The sequence below is a fragment of the Schistocerca americana genome, chromosome 2, assembly GCF_021461395.2.
Source record: "Schistocerca americana isolate TAMUIC-IGC-003095 chromosome 2, iqSchAmer2.1, whole genome shotgun sequence".
Classification (NCBI taxonomy): Eukaryota; Metazoa; Arthropoda; class Insecta; order Orthoptera; family Acrididae; genus Schistocerca; species Schistocerca americana.
This window is the reverse complement of record NC_060120.1, coordinates 650966835-650989845: the sequence shown is the minus strand read 5'-3', so window position 1 is coordinate 650989845 and position 23011 is coordinate 650966835. Positions and strand designations below refer to the sequence as shown.

Genomic DNA, 23011 nt, shown 5'->3' with positions numbered 1-23011 from the left:
TGTGTCGCCGAGACGCACTGCTGGTGGCCGATCAACCGGCCGATCGCTGGTGGCAGGAGCTGCTCCTGAACAACCTATGGATCAGGATCTTCTGCCTTCGGCTGACTGCCATTCCATGCTGTCGGTCACAAGCTCTGAGCAGTCGCTGAGTTGACGGCAACCTTGGTCACTTTCCTCCATTTTCTGTTCACCCTATATCCATTATCCACTGGAATATCCACGGCCTTCGAGCCAATCGGGATGAATTGTCGATCCTCTTACGATCCTACTCGCCAGTCATCTTCTGTCTTCAGGAAACAAAGCTGCGTCCCCATGACCGCTTTGTTCTCCCCCATTTTTAGTCTGTCCGATTTGATCTTCCCTTTGTTGAAGGCACTCCAGCACATGGAGGACTCGTGATTCTTCTCCATGATACTCTCCATTATCACCCAATCCCCTCGAACACTTCCTCCCAAGCTGTCGCTGTCCGTGTTTCCCTTTCTGGATATAACGTTTCTCTTTGTACTGTATGCATTCCATGTTCCACACCAATGGCACGAGCTGATCTCCTTCACCTTCTTGTTCAGCTTCCACCCCCCTATTTGCTGGTTGGGGACTTCAATGCCCACCACCCGCTTTGGGGATCTCCACATCCTTGTCCACGTGGCTCACTATTGCTAGACGTCTTCCACCAAGCGGATCTAGTTTGCATCAACACTTGGGTCCCTACATTTTTGTCTGCCTCCATGACAAATTTCTCTCATTTGGACCTTTCGGTCGGTACTGTTCCGCTAGCTCCGTGCTTCGAATGGTTCGCCCTTGATGATACACACTCGAGTGACCACTTTCCATGTGTCCTTAGACTGCAGCCTCAACTGCCATATATGCGCCCGCGATGCTGGAAGTTTGCCCAAGCCGATTGGACACTTTTTTCGTCTCTAGCGACATTCAATGACCGTCACTTTCCTAGCGTCGACGATGAGGTCACACATATTACAGACGTTATTCTTACAGCTGCGGAACGTTCAATACCACGCACTTCCACATTGCCCCTTGGTGAAACGAGGCATGCCGTGACGCAATATGTGAGCGTCGACATGCTCTTCGCGTTTTCCGCCACCATCCTACTTTCGCCAACTGTATCCGCTATAAGCAGTTCCGTGCGCGATGCCATCGCGTCATCCGCGATAGCAAGAAGGCAAGCTGGAAATTCTTTACTAGCTCATTTAACAACTTCCCTCCCTCCTCGGAAGTTTGGAGTCGGATTCGACGGTTATCTGGCGCGCCTAGTTTCTCCCCGGTCTCTGGGCTCACTGTCGCGCATGATACGTTAGTGGACCCCGTCGCAATTTCTAACTCATTGGGTCAACACTTTGCTGAGATTTCGAGCTCTTCAAATTACCCGCCAGCGTTTGTCCCAAAGAAACGTGCAGCGGAAGTGCGACCTCTTGGTTTCTCCTCTCAAAATCGTGAAAGCTATAATACTGTTTTCTCCATGCGGGAACTCCAACATGCACCCCAGGACCGGATGGTATCCACATCCAAATGTTGCTGCATTTATCAACCCATAGTCTGCATTACCTCCTTCGCCTTTATAATTGAAATTGGACCGACAGTACTTTTCCCAGATGGCGGGAAGCTATCGTCGTTCCTGTTCCGAAACCTGGAAAGGACAAACGTCTCCCCTCTAGCTATCACCCCATTTCTCTCACGAGTAGTGTATGTAAGGTTTTGGAGTGTATGGTGAATTGCCGTTTAGCTTGGTGGCTGGAGTCCCGCAGTCTTTTAACACCTGCCCAATGCGGTTTCCAAAAGCATCGTTCTGCAGTTGACCATCTTGTTGCTCTCTCCACTTATATCATGAACAATTTTCTCCGGAAACGCCAAACAGTAGCAATATTTTTTTATCTGGAGAGAGCATACGATACCTGTTGGAGGACAGGCATCCTCCGCACACTGTTCTCTTGGGGCTTTCGAGGTCGGCTGCCCCTTTTTCTTCACGAATTTATGGCAGAGTGCACATTTAGAGTGTGGGTGAACACTACTCTCTCCCGTACTTTCTCCCAAGAAAATGGGGTACCCCGGGGCTCCGTGCTAAGTGTTGTACTGTTTGCCATTGCCATAAATCCAATTATGGAATGTCTTCTTCCTGATGTCTCAGGCTCCCACTTTGTGGACGATTTTGCGATCTACTACAGCTCTCAACGGACCAGCCTTCTTGAACGACGTCTTCAAGGATGTCTCTATCGCCTCCAATCTTGGAGCATCGAAACCGACTTCCGTTTTTCTCCCAGTAAGACCGTTTGTGTTAATTTTTGGCAACGTAAGGAGTTTCTTCCACCCTCCTTACATCTAGGACCTGTGAACCTTCCATTTTTCGGACGTCGCTAAATTCTTGGGTCTTACGTTTGACAGAAAACTGTGCTGGTCCTCCCACGTTTCCTATCTTTCGGTTCGCTGTCTGCGATCCCTCAACACCCTCCGTGTCCTGAATGGTACCTCCTGGGGAGTGGACCGAGTGGTCCTTCTCCGCCTCTATCGCGCCTTAGTGCGCTCGAAATTGGACTATGGAAGCATAGTCTACTCCTCCGCTCGGCCGTCTATTCTTCGGCGTCTCGACTCTATCCACCACCGTGGATTACGTTTAGTCTCTGGCGCTTTTTACACCAGCTCTGTGGAAAGCCTTTATGCTGAGACTGCTGAACCTCCGCTGTCCGATCGGCGAGCAGTCCTTCTGAGTCGTTATGCTAGCCATCTGTCTCCCATGCCTGCTAATCCAGCCCATGACATTTTTTTCGACGCCTCCTTGGATGTAGGGTATGCAGGCCGCCCTTCCTCCCTACTACCACCAGGTGTCCGCTTCCGTCAACTGCTGCATTCTCTTTCCTTCCACTTTCCTAAAACCTTCTTGGCAACTTGGGCTACAGCACCGCCTTGGCTCCGTTCCCGGATCTGCCTGCTCCGTGACCTTTGTCAATTTCCCAAGGATGGTACCCCTTCACTTGTTTATCGTTGGGAATTTGCTGCTCTATGTGCGCAAATGAAGGAAGCCACATTTATTTACACTGATGGCTCGAAAACATCGTTAGGTGTAGGGAGTGCCTATATTGTTGGCGACACCCCGAATCGATTTCGACTTCCCAACTGGTGTTCGGTGTATACTGCGGAGCTTTACGCTGTTCTCCAGGCTGTCCAATACATCCGCTGCCATCAGCGGATACAGTATGTTATCTGTTCAGATTCTCTCAGCTCTCTACTCAGTCTCCAAGCTCTATACCCTGTCCACCCTCTGGTCCACTGGATTCAGGACTGTCTGCGCTTGCTCCACCTGGGGGGCGTCTCGGTGGCGTTCCTCTGGCTCCCAGGACACGTTGGTATCTGTGGAAATGAGGCGGCCGATATAGCGGCCAAGGCTGCAGTCTCTCTTCTTCGGCCAGCTATTCGATCGATTCCCTTCGCTGATCTACGGAGTGTTTTATGTCGTCGTGTTGCTCTTTTATGGCACGCACATTGGTCGACACTCCCCAATAATAAATTGCGGGATGTGAAAGCTCTTCCCTGTGCTTGGACCTCTTCCTCCTGAACGCGTCGTCAGGAGGAGGTAATTTTAACTAGACTTCGGATAGGGCACTGTCTTTTTAGCCATCGACATCTTTTAAGCGGCGATCCTCCTCCACTCTGCCCCCACTGCTCTCAGCTGTGGATGGTAAGACACCTTTTAATTGAGTGTCCCTATTTTACTCCGTTACGCGCCTGTCTACAGCTGTCGCCTGATATATCGTCCATTTTAGCAGACGACACGCGATCGGCCGATCGCGTTCTCGAGTTTATTAGTGCCAGTGATATGACGTCAGTCATTTGAAGCTTTTTTTTTTTTTTTTGGGGACAACCAACCCCTTTCTGTAGTGGATTTTTAAGCTTTCCTTCTGCTTTTAGTTTCTCCAATTTTTTGAGTTTCGTTCCCATTGCTGCTGGTTTCCATTTTTGTTTTTTACTGTTTCCTAAGTCACGGACCGGGCGCCAATGACCATAGCAGTTTTGCGCCCTAAAACCAAAACAAAAAAAAAAGTACACACAACAAACTGCATGTCATTAGGGAGACTATGAATGTGTGGAAGCCTTCCATGCAGGCCTCTCACAGGGAATCAGTTGTCCTTTGCCGGCTCCACATTGGCCATACGTGGCTAACAAATGGTTGCCTTCTTCGTTGCGAGGACCCACCCCGGTGTCGCTGTGACTCACAAATGACAGTCGTCCGTTTCTTGCTGGACAGCCCACTTTCAGCCGCTCTGCGGTGAACTTTTGACTTTCTCGTTTGTTTTATTCTCACCCTTGTGCCATTGTTTTATTCGGAACAAGGGACCGATGACCAAGTAGTTTGGTTCCTTTCCCCCCCCCTCTTTTAAACCAACCAACATTCAAAAAGCGTGTATTCTTTTCTTACCTAAACTGTCTGTTGTGCATGGTTTCCCTTCCGTCCAGGCATCTCTTTCAGAAAAGACTTGCTAGCACTTAAATTTGTATTAGAAGTTTACAAGTTTCTCTTCTTCAGAAATGCTTTTCTTCCCATTTCCAGTCTACAGTTTACAACCTATCTACTTCAGTGATCGTTACTTATTTTACTGCTCAAATAGAAAAACACATCTACTGCTGTTAGTATCTCTTGATTTAATTTGAGTGTATTCCATTACTCTTATTTTGACTTGGTTGATATTCATCTTATATACTCTTTTTCAAGACATTGTCCATTCTGTTCAGCTTCTCTCCCAAGTCCATTGCTGTCTCTGCAGAGTTGCGTTGTCATCAGCAAACCTTTTTATTTCATGTCCGTGAAATTTAAACCCTCCACCAAGTTTTGTGTTCCTTTCCTTGACCGCTTGCTTAGTGTACGTGTTGAATCACATTGGGGGTTGGCTACAACGCTGTCTCACTCCCTTCTCAACCACAGCTTCCCTTCTATGCCCTTAGATTCTTATAACTGCAGTCCATTTTTTGTACAGGTTGTAAATAGCATTTTGCTCCCTGTATTTTACTCCTGCTACCTTCAGAATTTCAAAGAGTGTAAGAGGTGCTGCCCATAATAACTAAGACTTTCATTGTAAAAGTTAGAAAACTATATTTACATCATAATGTCATCTGTCACCTCCCAAGTAGTCACCTTGGACATGTGTGCAACAATTCCAGCATTTTTCCCATGTTTGAAAGTACTCCTGGAAGTCCACAGGGTGAAGAGTGTTCAGGACCCATTGCAATTCCACTTGGATGTCTTCAGTTGAGACAAAACGACACCCTTTCAAACCAGTTTACATCTTCGGCGACCTGGTAGAAGTTTCACAGTGCTAGGTTGGGCAGGAGGGAGAATGGGTGCCATTGCCATGTTGTTTTTGACCAGGAATTCCTTCGCAACGTGCCAGGTGTGCATGGGTGCATTGTCATGGTGCACCAACCAGTCTTTCTTTTTTGACAGCTCTGATTGTTTGCTCTTAACATTTTTTCTCAGTCACCTCAAAACCTCACAGAAAAGCTGCCCATTGACAGCCCGACCATGTGAAACAAACTCCTTGTGCACTAATCCCCAAACTTCGAAAAAATTATCAGCATTGGCTTCATGTCACTGTGAACTTTTTGACCGTTTGGCAGCCTTGGAGAAGATGATGATTTCCATTGTGGTGTTGCTGCTTCATTTCATAACTGTAGACCCAAGCGTCATCATCTTTTATTACTCCGGATACAAATTTTTGAGTCTTGAATTCTTTGTTGCAGCCCAGTGCACGTCTGAATCTGAGGTTTTGTTGATCAGTGCTGTGAAGGTGAAGGACAAACTTTGCTGCAATTTCTCACATTCAGTTCATTGGCTAGAATTTGTTACATGTATAGTATGGCAGCCCAAGTGCATTATAAACATCATGAATTGTCTGCCTTCAGTCTTTGTGAATTAAATCGTGCACTTTCGTGGTCATTTCCAGTGCTGTGCATGTCTATGCTGGACCAGAATGTTTGTTTGCCTTTCATAGATTCTCAGCCTTTCTTGAACCAGTGAAATGTTCTTGCTTGATTCAGTACACTCACCAAATAACCCTGTCAGCATGTGGAGGGTTTCAACTGCCGTCTCCTTCAGCTTGAAACGGAATTTGATGCCAATCTGTTACTCTTTCACATTATACATTTCACAATTTGCGGAAGCACTGAAGCACATCCTGACATACACCACTACAACTCTCAACTGCGTGAACCAAAGATGATGCAACTCTGTGCCGCAGTAGCTAAGGTGTGTACCTCGAGATGACATCTAACAGTGGAATGTCATACTGCTACTGATTTTACTGCTACAATGAAACTCTTGGATTTTGTGGGTAGCACCTCATATTTCAATCAACATTGTCAAAAGCTTTCTCAGAGTTAACAAATGCTTTAAATGTAGGTCTGAGTTTCTTTGACCTATCTTCTAAGACAAGTCATAGGGTGAGTAATGCATTGCATGTTTAGACATTTCTCTGGAACTCAAACTGATATTCCTCGAGGACGGCTTCTACCAAGTTTTCTATTCTTCTATAAATAATTTGTCAGTGTTTTGCAACTGGGACTTAGTAAGTTGATAGGTTGGTAGTATTCACACCCGTCAGTACCTGCTCTCTTTAGAATTTGAATTATCACTTTCTTCTTGAAGTTGGAGGGTATTTTGCCTCTCTCATAAATCTTAGTTTTTGTCATGGCTGGCTCTCCCAAAGATATCAGTAATTCTGATGGAATGTTGTCTACAGCAGGAGCCGTGTTCCTACTTAGGTTTTACCATGATCTGTCAAATTCTTATTGTAGTACCATATCTGCCATCTCATTTGTATGCATGTTCTCTTTGCTTTCGACAATATTGCCTTCAAATTCATTTCTCTTGTACAACCCCTCAATACTGGGTGTTACAGAAACGTACGGGCAAACTTTCAGGAAACATTCCTCACACACAAAGAAAGAAAATATGTTATGTGGACATGTGTCCGGAAACACTTACTTTCCATGTTAGAGCTCATTTTATTACTTCTCTTCAAATCACATTAATCATGGAATGGAAACACACAGCAACAGAACATACCAGCGTGACTTCAAACACTTTGTTACAGGAAATGTTCAAAATGTCCTCCGTTAGCGAGGATACATGCATCCACCCTCTGTCGCATGGAATCCCTGATGCGCTGATGCAGCCCTGGAGAATGGCGTATTGTATCACAGCCGTCCACAATACGAGCACGAAGAGTCTCTACATTTGGTACCAGGGTTGTGTAGACAAGAGCTTTCAAATGCGCCCATAAATGAGAGTCAAGAGGGTTGAGGTCAGGAGAGAGTGGAGGCCATGGAATTGGTCCGCCTCTACCAATCCATTGGTCACCGAATCTGTTGTTGAGAAGCGTACGAACACTTCGACTGAAATGTGCAGGAGCTCCATCGTGCGTGAACCACATGTTGTGTCGTACTTCTAAAGGCACATGTTCTAGCAGCACGGGTAGAGTATCCCGTACGAAATCATAATGTGCTCCATTGAGCGTAGGTGGAAGAACATGGGACCCAATCAAGACATCACCAACAATGACTGCCCAAACGTTCACAGAAAATCTGTGCTGATGACGCGATTGCAGAATTGCCTGCGGATTCTCGTCAGCCCACACTTGTTGATTGTGAAAATTTACAATTTGATCGCGTTGGAATGAAGGCTCATCCGTAAAGAGAACATTTGCACTGAAATGAAGATTGACACGTTGTTGGATGAACCATTTGCAGAAGTGTACCGGTGGAGGCCAATCAGCTGCTGATAGTGCCTGCACACGCTGTACATGGTACGTAAACAACTGGTTCTCCCGTAGCACTCTCCATACAGTGACGTGGTCAACGTTAACTTGTACAGCAGCAACTTCTATGACGCTGACATTAGGATTATCGTCAACTGCACGAAGAATTGCCTCATCCATTGCAGGTGTCCTCGTCATTCTACGTCTTCCCCAGTCGCGAGTCATAGGCTGGAATGTTCCGTGCTCCCTAAGACGCCGATCAATTTCTTCGAACGTCTTCCTGTCGGGACACCTTCGTTCTGGAAATCTGTCTCGATACAAACGTATCGTGCCACGGCTATTGCCCCGTGCTAATCCATACATCAAATGGGCATCTGCCAACTCCGCATTTGTAAACATTGCACTGACTGCAAAACCACGTTCGTGATGAACACTAACCTGTTAATGCTACGTACCAATGTGCTTGATGCTAGTACTGTAGAGCAATGAGTCGCATGTCAACACAAGCACCGAAGTCTACATTACCTTCCTTCAATTGGGCCAACTGGCGGTGAATCGAGGAAGTACAGTACATACTGACGAAACTAAAATGAGCTCTAACATGGAAATTAAGCGTTTCCGGACACATGTCCACATAACATCTTTTCTTTATTTGTGTGTGAGGAATGTTTCCTGAAAGTTTGGCCGTACCTTTTTGCAACACCCTGTATACTTATTCTACCTTTTTTCACTTCTTTGCTCTTTATATTTGCACTGCGGCTTCTGTTTTCTCCAGAGGCCTCTTTAATTTTCCTTTTAGCCATACCTATCTTTCCCTTAGTTATATATGCTTATATAGCCTTGCATTTTTCCTCTAACCTCTCCTGCTTAGCCATTTTGCTCTTTGTCAATCTCATTTTTTAGATGTCTATATTCCCCTTTGTCTGCTTCGTTTGCTGCATTTTTCTAATTTCTTTTTTCATCAATTTTATTTAATATATCCTCTGATATCCAAGAATTTTTATTAGATTTTTTACACCTATTTTATTCTCAGCTACCTTCACTATTTCACCTCTCAAAGCCACCCATTTGTCTGCTACCATATTTCTTTCTCCTGTTTCAATTAACTGTTGCTTAATGCTTCCTCTGAAACTGTCAACAGCCTCTGGTTCTTTCAAATTATTCAAGTCCTCTCTAATTTCCTACAATGTAGCAGTTTCTTCAGTTTTAATGTACAACTTATAACCAAAGAATTGTGCTCATAGTTCACGTCTGCTCCTGGAAGAGTCTTACAGTCTAAAATCTTGTTCCAGAATCTGCCTTACAATTGTATAATCAATCTGAAGGCTTCCACTTTCTCCAGGTATCTTCCATGTATACAACCTTCTTTCAGTATTCTTAAACCAAATGTTAGCAATGACTGTGCCAAATTCTACCATGTGGCTTCCCCCCCCAATCCATATCCTCTTACTGTTATTACTTCTCATCCTTTTCCTGTTATCGAATTGTGGTCCGTTACCACAATTGAATTTTCCTCTCCCATAACTGGCTGAATAACTTCTTTTATCTCACTATACATTCTTTCACTGTCATCATCTTTGGCACTAGATGGCACAAACTTGCACTCTGCTGTGTTGTCGGCTTCATGTCTATCTAATTATGCTGTTCATAGCAGCTTAATCACATTACTATTTTGTTATTCATTATTAGACCTACTCCTGTGTTGCTTCTGTTTTATTTTGTATTTATAAACCTATACTCACCTGACAAGGAGTCGTGTTCCTCCTGCCACCAAACTTCACTGATTTCGACAATATCTATCTACAATCTATCCATTTCCCTTTTTAAAGTTTCTAACCTACCTGCCTAATAAAGGAGTCTAACATTCCCCCTCCAACCCGTAGAATGACAGTTTTGTTTTTTCCTGATGAAGATATCCTCCTGAGTAGTCGCCCCCTGGAGATCCAAATGGAGGACTATTTTACCTCCAAATTATTTTATTCAAGAGGATGCCATCATTTAACCATACAGTACAGCTGCATGCCTCAGGAAGAATAACAGTCACAAAAAAGTTTCCCTTACTATGTTGCTGTTCATAGTACCAGCATAGCAAGTCCATGTTGACTGATGTTACAAGGCTAGATCAGGGAATCACCCAGACTGTTGCCCCTGCAGCTACTGAAAATGCTGCTACCCCTCTTCAGAAACATGTTTGTCTGGCCTCTCCATAGATAGCCTTACATTGTGGTCGCACCTACAGTAAGACTATCTGTATTGTTAGGGCATGCAAGCCACCTCATGTCAGCAGGGTCCATAGTTTGTCAAGGGGGGGGGGGGGGGGGGAGGGGGGTTGCTGTGTATCTCTAGTTACAGTGTTGAAAACTTTCATGCTTTAGCTATTGACTCCTTTCTGCACAAGGGTGAAGTTTGTCTGGTTGTTATGTAAGGTTATTTTGACCTCGTATTGTGTTCATAATATTGGTTTCGAAAAGGGAGCAGTTTTTAGTAATGAAAACTACAAGGGAGAAGATATGCTGAGACATCATTGTAACAGCCTGTAGCTTCCAGAACAAATTTTGACAAGTGTGTGTCTGGGGAACACTCATAATGCATGTAATTCTCTTCTTTCTTTTCTGTAGTATACCTGTCCCCCATTTGTCAGTTGTTGCCTAAAGATCCATTTGAAAGTTTCAACAATGTCTGCTTACTTACCTTTATTTAGACCCTGTCGTCCAAGTTTCTTACCTTTTTGCAGTATCTTTAGTTTTAATCTGTTGTTAATAATCAGTAAATTAGGGACAGAGTCCACATCTGCACCTGGAAATTTTTTGCAGTTTAAATCTGATCCTGAAACCTGTGTCATACCATTATGTATTATATCTGAAACCTTCTAATGCTTCCAGGTGCCTTTCACAAGTAGAACTTCCTTTCATGCTTCTTAAACCAAGTTTTAGTCATGATTAAATAAAAGTTGAGTTAGAAGCAAAGGTACGTAATTTGAGTGGTCATAGTATTAGTGATTCTGAACAAAAAAATAGGCATAAACCCCATTCCATACGGTTTCTGAGATAGAACACATTTAATGTACATTGTTATGTATTTTCTTTATTAATCTGTGCCATTGTTTACAACATACCACAGTGTTGTAGAGGAAATTGAGAGGAACAACTTTATACAGGGCACTCAGGGTCTATCAAGCTGGGGAAACTACCTCATATTGGCCTACAAAAAACTTTCTAAGCTACAGCGCATGCCCGTAACACAAGACTTCCATTATAATTGTGCGCTCTACATGCAGACTGTTAACCCTAGAGAAAAAATGAATGGGACCTTTCACGTAGCAAATTTAATGTAGTTTAATTTTGTGCTGCAACAAGTTTCCACTGGAGTTATTAAAGGAAAACCTACAAAATCAAAGAATGGAAACTCCAGATAGGAAGCCATGTATCTCTTCCTACATTGTTGAAAAAACTGCAAAAGTTGTGTTAAATGTTTTCTATCTCTGAAAAGCCATTCAGAATAGAACATTTGACAACAGAAAGTTAGTTTTTTTTGTTCAGAATCACCGATACTATCACACATCAAAGCATGTACCTTTCCTTCTGACTCACTGTGCTCTGTGCAAAATTCTACAAGGTGACTTCCCTTTCATTCCTTTTCCCAAGTCCATGTTTTCCTACAATCTCTTCGCAGGTGCAGATGTAGTAGACATTTAAACTTGTACTAATGTGGTAGATGTTGGCTTTGTATCTGTCTTAGCTACTGTAGTATTATCACTATACTGTACATAAGAACTTACTCACTTTCCTATTCCCTTATTTATTATTAGGCATTCTTTTTCCACTTTCTTTTTTTCTTCTCTCTCTCTCTCTCTCTCTCTCCCTCTCCCCCCCCCCCCCCCTCTCTCCCCCCCCCCTCTTTTTTTTTAAGTAACCCAGTGCTGCCACACTTCACTATTTCACACCATATCAAACTAGCCATTTCTCTTTCTAAATTCTCAAACCCTCCTACAGGGCTCTAACTTTCTGCACTAAGGTGCCAGTTCTGTTTCTCCTAGAAATCTGATTGTTTTCTTCTTGTTGTGGATACCCTTTCACTCCCTATATATTATCTCTGCTACTCTAGAATTTTGAAGAATCTATTTTATCTTTGGAGTATTTCAAGCAAGAGAATCCCATAATCCTGAGTCATACAGATATGCTGCTTATCCTCAGGAAATATAACTGCTTTAGTTTCCCGTGTTTTCAACTGTTCACAGTACCAGCATAGCTATCATTCCAGCTGTTGCCTTGAAACTGCTGTGAAGGTTGCTGCCCCCCTCTTCAGCAACCATAAGAGGGTAATTCCAAAAGTAAGGTCTCCTATTTTTTTATAAGTACATAGACCTGTTTATTTCTACAATGGTTTACATCGGTTTACAGCTTGAACATTTAGCTATTCTTCACCATTTCTGTTGATGCATTTTTGTAGATGCTGTGGCAGTTTATGTATGTCCATGTCATACCAGCTCGCTGCCATGCTATTCAGAAATTTATGGACCTCGTCTTTCACCTTGTCATCAGAGCTGAATCGCTGGCACCACAAGTCAAACAGGCAATTCAGAACTGGAGAAGAGGAATGTTGAACCAAGGCATACACATTCTCCATGACAACTCTAGTCCGCACATCGCTCAGCAAACCGTTGCTCTCCTGCAGCAGTTTCAGTGGAACGTAGTCACCCACCCTATAGTCCTGACTTGGCGCCCAGTGACTACCACCTGTTCCCTAGGTTAAAAGAACATTTGGTCGGAAAGTGATTCAGCTTCGATGATGAGGTGAAAGAAGAGGACCATTACTTTCTGAATAGCATGGCGACGAGCTGTTATGACATGGGCATACAAAAGCTACCACAGCGTCTACAAAAATGGATCGACAGAAATGGTGATTGTGTTGGAAAAATAACTTAATGTTCAAGCTATAAACTGATGTAAGCCCTTGTAGAAATAAACAGGTCTATACACTTACAAAAAAAAAAAAAAAAAAAAAAAAAAAAAAAAGAGAGACCTTACTTTTGGGATTACCCTCTTATATTAGTCAAACATCTCCACAAATATCCCTCTGATGTGGTTCCACCTGTGGTAAAACTGGCTACCTTTATCAAAGGTCCCCAGTTTGTAGGGTGAGGATGCATATTTGATGTCGTTTACATTATTGTCACACTTTTGAAACACACAACTAAAGAAAAGTTCAATGCTGTAACATTTATCGAGAAAGATGCCACAAGAATTATAATTTAATTAATTATAATTACTTTCAAAAGTGTAGAACAGAGGAGGACAGGAACAATTTTGGATAACAATTCAGTAAACTGTTGAAGAAATAAAGTAGTGAAATATTTACGTTGTCAGGAGACATTCAAGACATAGCACCAATGAAAGGTTTTGTCTCCCACCTTTTGCTTCTCCCCTGTTTTATCTAAGTTGTAGACGCCTATGCTAATGTGACTGTGAAATTATGATTTATGTTTTATAATGTTGTATTTACAGCTGTGAAGGATGCTAGAAGCATATTTAATGCAGAAGCCCTCAAAGCTGACCAACCTATTCAGAAATCATGCACTCTACAAAAGTGTTTAAAAGTATTGAGAAAGATTGATATTACTGGAGAACTGACAGACAGAAGGATTAAATTGTTTGATGAAGTCAAAAACAGGAGACGACTTCGTGCTGAACTTGTGTCTCGGTTATTAAATGAGAAGAGGTAGGACATGAAATGTTTCTATGCTTAATGGTAGGAGTATTATCTGCCAAGGGCCACTTGTGCGCGCAAAAAGGTGCTACTTTTGTTTGTTTATTTAATCTGTATGATCTACCTTGTATTGGATTTATTACATACAGTTTAAATAAAATGTTACAGTAGATGCTGTATTCAGCTACCACAACTTTCACCAAACACTGTACATATATTCCATAACTGACTTATAGAAGTAAATAAGAATTGTAATATTAATTTCCTTGAACTGTGTTTGATCAACCAAGAATGCCAATGAGAGATTAATGTACAGTATTGTTTGCAGATCTTGTCATATTCATAAAAGAAAGATAAGTCACATATTCTGTTATGCGGCTTAGTGTATAAATGCCAGACTGCTAATCAAAAGGCTGTGAGATTTAATTTTTGACCATGGTCATCAGTTGTCCTACAAGCTCTTACCAAACAGTTCCTCGAAATCTGAGTGTTACTGTACTTATTCATTTTACCTTTCCACTATGTTTTGGTTTTTACGAGGGCAGTTCAATAAGTAATGCAACACATTTTTTTTCTCGGCCAATTTTGGTTAAAAAAACTTCGAACCTGAAACAAAACGGCAATCAATGGAGTGGCGCCACACCCACTCCCCTACCAAGAAAAAGTTTAAAGCCATACCCTCAGCCGGTAAGGTCATGGTTACAGTCTTCTGGGACGCTGAAGGGGTTATTCTGTTCGATGTCCTTCCCCATGGTCAAACGATCAACTCTGAAGTGTATTGTGCTACTCTTCAGAAATTGAAGAAACTACTTCAGCGTGTTCGTAGGCACAAAAATCTGAACGAACTTCTCCTTCTTCATGACAACGCAAGACCTCACACAAGTCTTCGCACCGAGAGGAGCTCACAAAACTTCAGTGGACTGTTCTTCCTCATGCACCCTACAGCCCCGATCTCGCACCGTCGGATTTCCATATGTTTGGCCCAATGAAGGACGCAATCCGTGGGAGGCACTACGCGGATGAAGAAGAAGTTATTGATGCAGTACGACGTTGGCTCCGACATCGACCAGTGGAATGGTACCGTGCAGGCATACAGGCCCTCATTTCAAGGTGGCGTAAGGCCGTAGCATTGAATGGAGATTACGTTGAAAAATAGTGTTGTGTAGCTAAAAGATTGGGGAATAACCTGGTGTATTTCAATGCTGAATAAAACAACCCCTGTTTCAGAAAAAAAATGTGTTGCATTACTTATTGAACTGCCCTCGTAATTACCATTCCAGACTCACTATCATTGTTCATTATAGATCTATGCATCTGCTAATGCTACCCAGGTTGCATGTCTACTAATTTCAAGAACTAAGGACGGGTTTCCCTCGAAAATGACACATTTTAAGTTGGGGCGTGAATGCTTATCATCTCAGCTATTTGTGCCCTAGAGCTCCGATAAACAGACAGACAAAATAAAGGAAAAAATATTTATGTGAAAATCCCCATGTTACATAAGCTTTGTATGAATGATGAAAGATCGGGGAAATATAGGACCTCGCCAAGTATATTAGTGTTGCAATTAAAAAAAAAAAAAAAAAAAATACTGATTCTTGATGTGCACTTGTATTACTAAAGTGGTATTCGGAAGATAAGTTCAGATAGGACGCAAAATGGAAACCGCTAGGAAAATAAAAAATGTTTCACTTGCAATAGTTAGCTAAAACTTCCAGCTACTTGTCTACATAGTCATTGCTCCGACTTAGACATTTGTTGTAGCGTTGTACCAACTTTCCGTTACCGTCATCATAGAAGGCAGCTGGCAGTGCTTTCCACCAATTCTCTACACTGGGCTGCAGCTCATTGTTTGTGCCAAAATGTTGTCTTCATAACCAGTGGTTCATGTGAGAAGAAATGAAAATCGAAGGGAGCCAATTATGGGCTGTATTGTGGGTGATCAAACACTTCTGACTGAAAATGCTGCAGGAGCATCTTCACTGCCCCTGCAGGGTGTTGCTAAGAACTGTCTTGGAGAAGGAAAGTCATGAAGTTACGTTATATGAGCTGCGTAGCTTTACGTGATATTTCTCACCAGACCCTCGTACTTGGTGGGAGACAAGATTTTGTAGGCATTTTTGCATGCTCATGTGTGCTTAGAACTGAAGAGTGATGTGATGTGATTGATGGACATACTAGAGACACTGGCCAACACGTCTTGTGCAAAGCTTCATTGGATTTTCACAGCCGTTTCCATTACATGACCATTTGGAACTTACTTTCCAAATGGCCCTTGTATTTTGATTTGCTGAGCTAGTCACATGCCATCATTATATAAGCAAATGGAAAGCATCTTTTTGAAAACTGGCACTTGAAATTTCATAACCTGTCTTTAAAAACTAAATATTGAGAATTTTCCAGTGTGGTGTTCTTCTCATTCTTCTTGCATAAGCCCTAAGCACCGTGGTCATAGACTTTATTGAAGGGTTTAAAGTTGTGCAGTTATTTTTATGAGAGCTGTCTTAGCGTACCTACATTTGTCACTGGACTGAGGATTTGTTTGAAAGCACATCAAAATAAAAAAAGGTTCATAAAATCAGCATCTGTTTTTCAGAGAACAGATTAACTCTTTAATGCAACAGAACATAATGGATACAATTTCAGACACAAAAAACAGAACTTCATTGTCCCAAGATGGTTGACAGCTACTGAAGTCAAACATTTTAAATTCTTAGGACTAAGGAAAGCTGAAAAACATTCGTGGTGGTATCAAATTCATGATCTGTAACAGAAATTTTGTGCTGCTTTCTTCACTATTTGTATAATCTCCATAGTGTGCGGCATTGAAAGGCAAAAGTCTGTTTACTTTCATTGTATCATCTCCTGTGGTATCACATTTTGGGCAACTCTGTGCCCTCACCAAAAATATTTTTAGGTCAGTAAAGGTGGACTGGGCAAATCTTCTGTGTTTGTTCAGAGACTTTGTGTAGGCCCTCATTCAGGTGTCTATGAATCTAAATCAATCATGTGGTTTGTCAAACTGACAGTATTGACTCATTCAAAAGAAACTGCAAAATTCATACACTGAACACTAGAAAGAAAAAGATTTGTACATGGATAACACTTCCTTTGTATCATACAGAAGTATGTGCAATGTTCAGCAGGTTTAATTTTCAATAGGCTCTCGGAAATGCCAAGTCAGTTTGCTAGTGGCACCCATATTCTACTGTATGCAAGATTTCCTTGCAGTAGCTGAGAACTTTTCTCTGTAATGCAATATTTATTTGTATACTTACTCACATTTTTTTGTGTTTTACTAATTGTTTGGTTTCTTTTGTTCATAAATTTTCTAATCGCCATTTTGTAAACTATGCACTGACTTGTTCCATAACTGAGCAGCTGTAGCTTTCATGGCCCCTCAGAACCTCTTAAATAAATATTGATGAAGGGAGTGTGAATATCATCGTAGATACTGCCAACAGGATGATGTGATGTTCGGGGACACAAATACAGTTCTTTTAAGATTAATGTACAACCACTTTCATTAAATGTTAATTTCTTGACGTACACTATGCAATCAAAAGTACTTGGACACCTGGCTGAAAGTGACTTAAAAGTTCGTGGTGCCCTCCATCGGTAATACTGGAATTCAGTATGGTGTTGGCTCACCCTTAGCCTTGATGAAAGCTTTCACTCTCGCAGGCATACATTCAGTCAGGTGCTGGAAGGTTTCTTGGGGAATGGCAGCCCATTCTTCATGGAGTGCTGCTCTGAGGAGAGGTATTCATGTCGGTCGGTGAAGCCGGGCAAAAAGTCGGCATTCCAGAACATCCCAAAGGTGTTCTATTGAATTCGGGTTAGGACTCTGCATAGGCCAGTCCATTATAGGGATGTTGTTGTCGTGTAACCACTCCGCCACAGGCCGTGCATTGTGAACAGGTGCTCGATTGTGTTGAAAGATGCAATCGCCCTCCCCGAATTGCTGTTAAGCAGTGGGGACCAAGAAGGTGCTTAAAACATCAATGTAGTCCTGTGCTGTGATACTGCCACGCAAAACAGCAAGGGGTGCAAGCCCCTTCCATTAAAAACATGACCACACCGTAACACCACTGCCTCCGAATTTTACTGTTGGCACTACACATGCTGACAGATGGCGTTCACCGGGCATTCGCCTTACCCACACCCTGCCATCGGATCGCCACATTATGTACCATGACTCGTCACTCCACACGTTTTTCCACTGTTCAATCGTTCAATGTTCATGGTCCTTACACCAAGCAAGGCATTGTTTGGCATTTACCTGCGTAATGTGTGGCTTATAAGCTGCTGCTTTACCGTGAAATCCAAGTTTTTCTCATCTCCTGCCAAACTGTCATAGTACTTGCAGTGGATCCTGGTGCATTTTGGAATTCCTGTGTGATGGTCTGGATAGATGTCTGCCTGTTACACATTATGACCCTCTTCAACTGTCGGCGGTCTCTCAGTCAACAGACGGGCTGGTCTGTACACTTTTGTGCTGTACGTGTCCCCTCATGTTTCCACTTCACTAGCACATAGGAACCTAGGGATGTTTAGGAGTGTGGAAATCTCGCGTACAGACATAGGATTCAAATGACACCCAATCATTTGACCACATTTGAAGTCCGTGAGTTCCAAGGAGCATCCCATTCTGCTCTCTCACGATGTCTGATGACTACCAAGTTCACTGATAATGAATACCTGGCAGTAGGTGGTAGCACAATGCACCTAATACGAAAAAAAGTATGTTTTTGTGGGTGTCGGATACTTTTGATCACATAGTGTATGAGATGTGTGAAGTGTACTGTGATAACACTATCACAGTAACATAGCCAAAAATAAGAATAAAATCAATAGCCTCAGCATTAGAAGCAGACAGGGCAAAATAAATGTGCAAAACTGGAAAAAAATCACACGAATAAAATAAAGTGCTCCGGATGACTTTCATGAAAAGAAAAAAAGAAAAAATAAGAATGACACTATTTAGTTGCAATATTATGAAAAGGAAACTTGCTACTCACCATATAGCGGAGATACTGAGTTGCAGATAGGCACAAGGAAAGACTGTCACAAATAAGCTTTGGGCCAGAAAGGCCTTCATCAAAAAAAGAGCGCGCGCGCGCGCACACACACACACACACACACACACACACACACACACACACACACACACACACACACACACACACAGAGACCATATGTGCACGCAAACTCAACTCGCACACGCGATTGTAGTATCTGGCAACTGAAGTCACATTGTGAGCAGCAGCACCAGTGCATGATGGGAGTGGCGACTGGGTGGGGATGAGGAGGAGGCTGGAGTGGGAAGGGGGAGGTATAGTGTAGTGAAGTGGTGCTGGGGAGTGTGCAGGGAGAAGGTGGAGAAAGGATAGGACAGCTATGTGCAGTCAGGTGGCTAGACAGAGGGCAGGAGAGAGTTGGGGGGGGGGGGGGGGTGAGTAGTGGAAAAGGGGAGAAGTAAAAAGACTGGGTTCAATGGTGGAATGTGGGCTCTGTAGTGCTGGAATGGGAGCAGGGAAGGGGCTGGAAGGGTGACGACCATGGCTAACGAAGGTTGAGGCCAGGAGGGTTACAGAACGTAGGATATATTGCAGGGAAAGTTCGCACCTGTGCAACTCGGATAAGCTGGTGTTGGTGGGAAGGATCCATATGGCTCAGGCTGTGAAGCAGTCATTGAGATGAGGAATATCCTGTTCGGCAGCGTGTTCAGCAAGAGGGTGGTCCACTTGTTTCTTGGCCACAGTTAGTTGGTGGCCATTCATGCAGACAGACAGCTTGTTAGTTATGCCCACATAGAATGCTGCATAGTGGTTGCAGCTTAGCTGGTAGATCACATGACTGGTTTCACAGGTAGCTCTGCCTTGAGTATGGGGTTGGGAGCAGGGGATGTGTAGGGATGGAAGAATATATTCTGTAGTTCGGTGGACAACAGATTACCACTGTGGGAAGGGTCGGAAGGATAGTGGGCAGGACATTTCTCATTTCAGGGCACGAGGATAGTTAGTCTAAACCCTGGTGGAGAATGTAATTCAGTTACTTCATTCTTGGGTGGTATTGATTTATGACGGGAATGCTTCTCTGTGGCTGAATGGTAAGACTTTGGGAGCTGGTTGGAGACTGGAAAGATAAGGCACGGGAGATTTGTTTTTGTAAAAGGTTGGAAGGATAATCATGATCTGTCAAGGCTTCAGTGAGACCCGCAGTATATTTCGAGAGGGACCACTCGTGACTGCAGAGGTGACGTTCACAGATGGCTAGGGACGTGTTGGTATGGAATGGGTGGCAGCTGTCGAAGTGGAGGGATTGATGGTGGTTATATGGATGGAGGTACTGATGGAGCCATCTTTGAGATGGAGGTCAGCGTCTAGGGCATTGGCTTGTTGGGTTAAGGAGGACCAGATGAAGCAAATGTGGGAGAAGCTGTTGAGGCTCTGGAGGAATCCGGATAGTGTGTACTCACCCTCAATCCAGATTGCAAAGATGTCATTAGTGAATCTGAACCAGGTTAGGGGTTTATAATTCTGGATGTTTAGGAAGGATTCCTGAAGATGGCCCATGAATAGGTTGGCAGAGGATGGTGCCTTGCGGGTCAGGATGTAGTCGGTCACAGCGACTATAAAGGAGATTGTTGGTTTGGAATCCATCAGGCGTTTGAAAAGGTAGCGTTCAATAACAGTAAGGCCATGGGCGTAGGGGATGTCAGTGTAAAGCTAGGTGGCGTCAGTAGTGTCCAGCAGGGCACTGTGTGCCAAAGGAACAGGAACTATGGAGAGTTGGTGAAGGAAATGGTTGGTAATTTTTAATATAGGAGGATAGGTTCTGCCAACAGCCTTGCCACAGTGGTAACACCTGTTCCCGTCAGATCACCTAAGTTAAGCACTGTCAGGCTGCGCTAGCAGTTGGATGGGTGACTATCCGGTTTGCCAAGTGCTCTTGGCAAGTGGGGTGTACTCGGCCATTGTGAGGCGAACTGAGGAGATAACTTGATTGAGAAGTAGTGGCTCCAGTCTTGGAACCTGAAATATGGCTGGGAGAGAGATGTGGTGACCACATGCCCCTCCATATCCGCATCCAATGATGCCTGTGGACTGAGGATGACCCAGAGGACGGTTGGTACCGTTGGGCCTTCATGGCGTGTTCAGGAGGGGGGGGGGGGGAGGGAGAGAGAGAGAGAGAGAGAGAGAGAGAGAGAGAGAGAGAGAGAGAGAGAGAGAGAGAGAGAGATGGGGGGGGGGGGATAGGTTATGGGTAACAGGTTGAAGGTGTTGGTCTGCAAGAGCAGAGATACCCTCAGTGAGGGCACAGTAACCGGCAACAATAGGGCGTCATGGGTGGTTGGGTGTATGGACTTCATGAAGTGTGCAGAAGGTAGGAGTGTGGGAAGTGGTAGGAGTGAGCAGAGAGATGGACTCCGAGGAGAGGTTCTGGGATGGGTCTAAGGATTTGAGGAGTGCTGGATTCCTGGAATGGGGTCATTGTGGCAGGGTTCACAGGTGGATGCATCTGACGGCTGACAGTCCTTCTGCCAGGTAATCCTTGCGATTTAAAACTACAGGGTTGGAGCCTTCATCCACAGGTAGGATTACAAGGTTGGGATCGATTTTTAGATGGTGGATTGCAGTTCTGTCTGCAGATGTAAGGTTAGATTGCGCGTTGAGGGATTTGGGGAATGATGGTGACGCAAGGTTCGATGTTAAGAAATTCTGGAAAGTTAACAGGAGGTGGTTTGGGGGTGGATCAAGGTTGGATGGAGGAGTGAACTGAGTCAGGCCCACTATCCTTCCCACCCCTCCCACAGTGGTATTCCACCATTCACCAAACATATACAATATTCTCATCCATCCCTACACAACCTGAGCTCCCAACCCCTTACTTACAGTTCATATCCATGTAATAGACCTGGTTGCAAGACCTGTTCCGTACATCCTCCCACCACCACCTGTTCTAGTTTGGTCACAAACATCACCTATCCCATCAAAGGGGATACCCTGTGAAACCAGTCATGTGAGCTGCAGGCTAAGCTGGAACCACTGTGCTGCATTCTTTGTGGGCGTGGCAACCAACAAGCTGCCCGTCTGCGTGAATGACCACCAACAAACTCTGGCTAAGAAACAAGTGGACCACTCTGTTGCCGAACACGCTGCCAAACAAGAAATCCTTCATGTCAATGACTGCTACACAGCCTGTGCTGTATGGATCCTTCCCACCAACTCAGCTATTTTTAATTGTGCAGGTGAGAATTTTCCCTGCAATACATCCTACGTTCCCGTAACCCTCCTGGCCTTGACCTTTGTTAGTCATTGTCCTCACCCATCCAGCCCCTTCCCTGTTCCCATTCCAGCACTACACAGCCCTCATTTCACCATCACACCGTCTTTTTACTTCTCTCCTTTTCCACTACTCTCCCCTCCCTCCCCCACCTCTCCTCTGCCCTCCGTCTAACCTCCCAATTGGACATAGCTGTCCTACCCTCTCTCCACCTCGTCCCTGCACATTCCCCAGCAGCACTTCTGTCCCCCCACCTCTATCCTAGTATCTTGCATTTGCATTTGTGCGCACCCGCGCGTGTATGTGGCGCGCGCCGCGCGCGCGTATTTTTGATGAAGACCTTTCTGGCCGAAAGCTGATTCATGACAGTCTCTTTGTTGTGCCTATCTGCGACAGCATCCCCACTATATGGTGAGTAGCAACTTTCCTTTTCATAATATTGTTGCATTCCATCCTGAATTTTCTGTGGTTTGATACTATTTAGTTCTTATTACAAGTGGAAGCTAGTCTGTTTAGTACGAATGGGTAAATAAATAGGTTTCTAGATATTAGCTTTAGAGTTACTTTTGAAATTCCTGTACAGGTTAAATCGGGAGGGGAGGTACATGGTGTGGATGAGTGGTAGTATTGGCGATTCTGAGCAAAAAACTTTGAATGAATATATGCATTTTTCTTAACCGTGTTCTACAAACAGCTTTTGAAAATCATAGGTGTCAGTCTCATGTCCTACTTCACCAGCACCCACATGTGAATACAACCAAAGTGACATTAGGGTATGTAGTTTTGTCTTTACTGGCCATTTCAGCATGCACCTTACTTGTACATGATGGGGCGACGAGTCCTACAAGTGTACATGTTGTTTACCTGACGCTTCATATAGCAGTTATTGCACCAGAGTACGTGTACAGTCAGAACAGTACGGATCAGTGTAGTGGAAATGCCACAGGTCTTCAGGCATGCAGAGTATGGTGCATGATCTTTGTCTACGTGTTCTGCAATGGGAATTCCAGTGCTGTTGTTCGTGAATGTGCACAAAGATTTCCTAATTGCAGAGTTCCGTGTAACATGGTATTTAACAGGGTGTATGACAGATTGCGTGAACTTAGGGTGATTCCAGTGGACATGTTTTATGTGAACACTCCATCCAATGTCATCATATTGAAGATGAGAGAATGCAGCCTAGCTACCTACTCAAAAAGAATTACTGCATAGCTTGGTATTACACAAACACAAGTGATGCACACATTATATGAGCAGGA

At 43.7% G+C, this 23011-nt stretch overlaps 1 protein-coding gene across 4 annotated transcripts in view; it reads left to right on the top strand.

The window, feature by feature from the left end:
* LOC124596282 (transcription initiation protein SPT3 homolog) overlaps positions 1-23011 on the top strand; it is a 123458-nt gene that overhangs the window by 36532 nt on the left and 63915 nt on the right. For all 4 annotated transcript variants that reach the window (XM_047135372.1, XM_047135375.1, XM_047135373.1 and 1 more), the window contains one exon: positions 13262-13475. In XM_047135372.1, coding sequence (XP_046991328.1) covers positions 13262-13475 — 214 coding nt within the window. The remainder of the gene's footprint in view (positions 1-13261; positions 13476-23011) is intronic.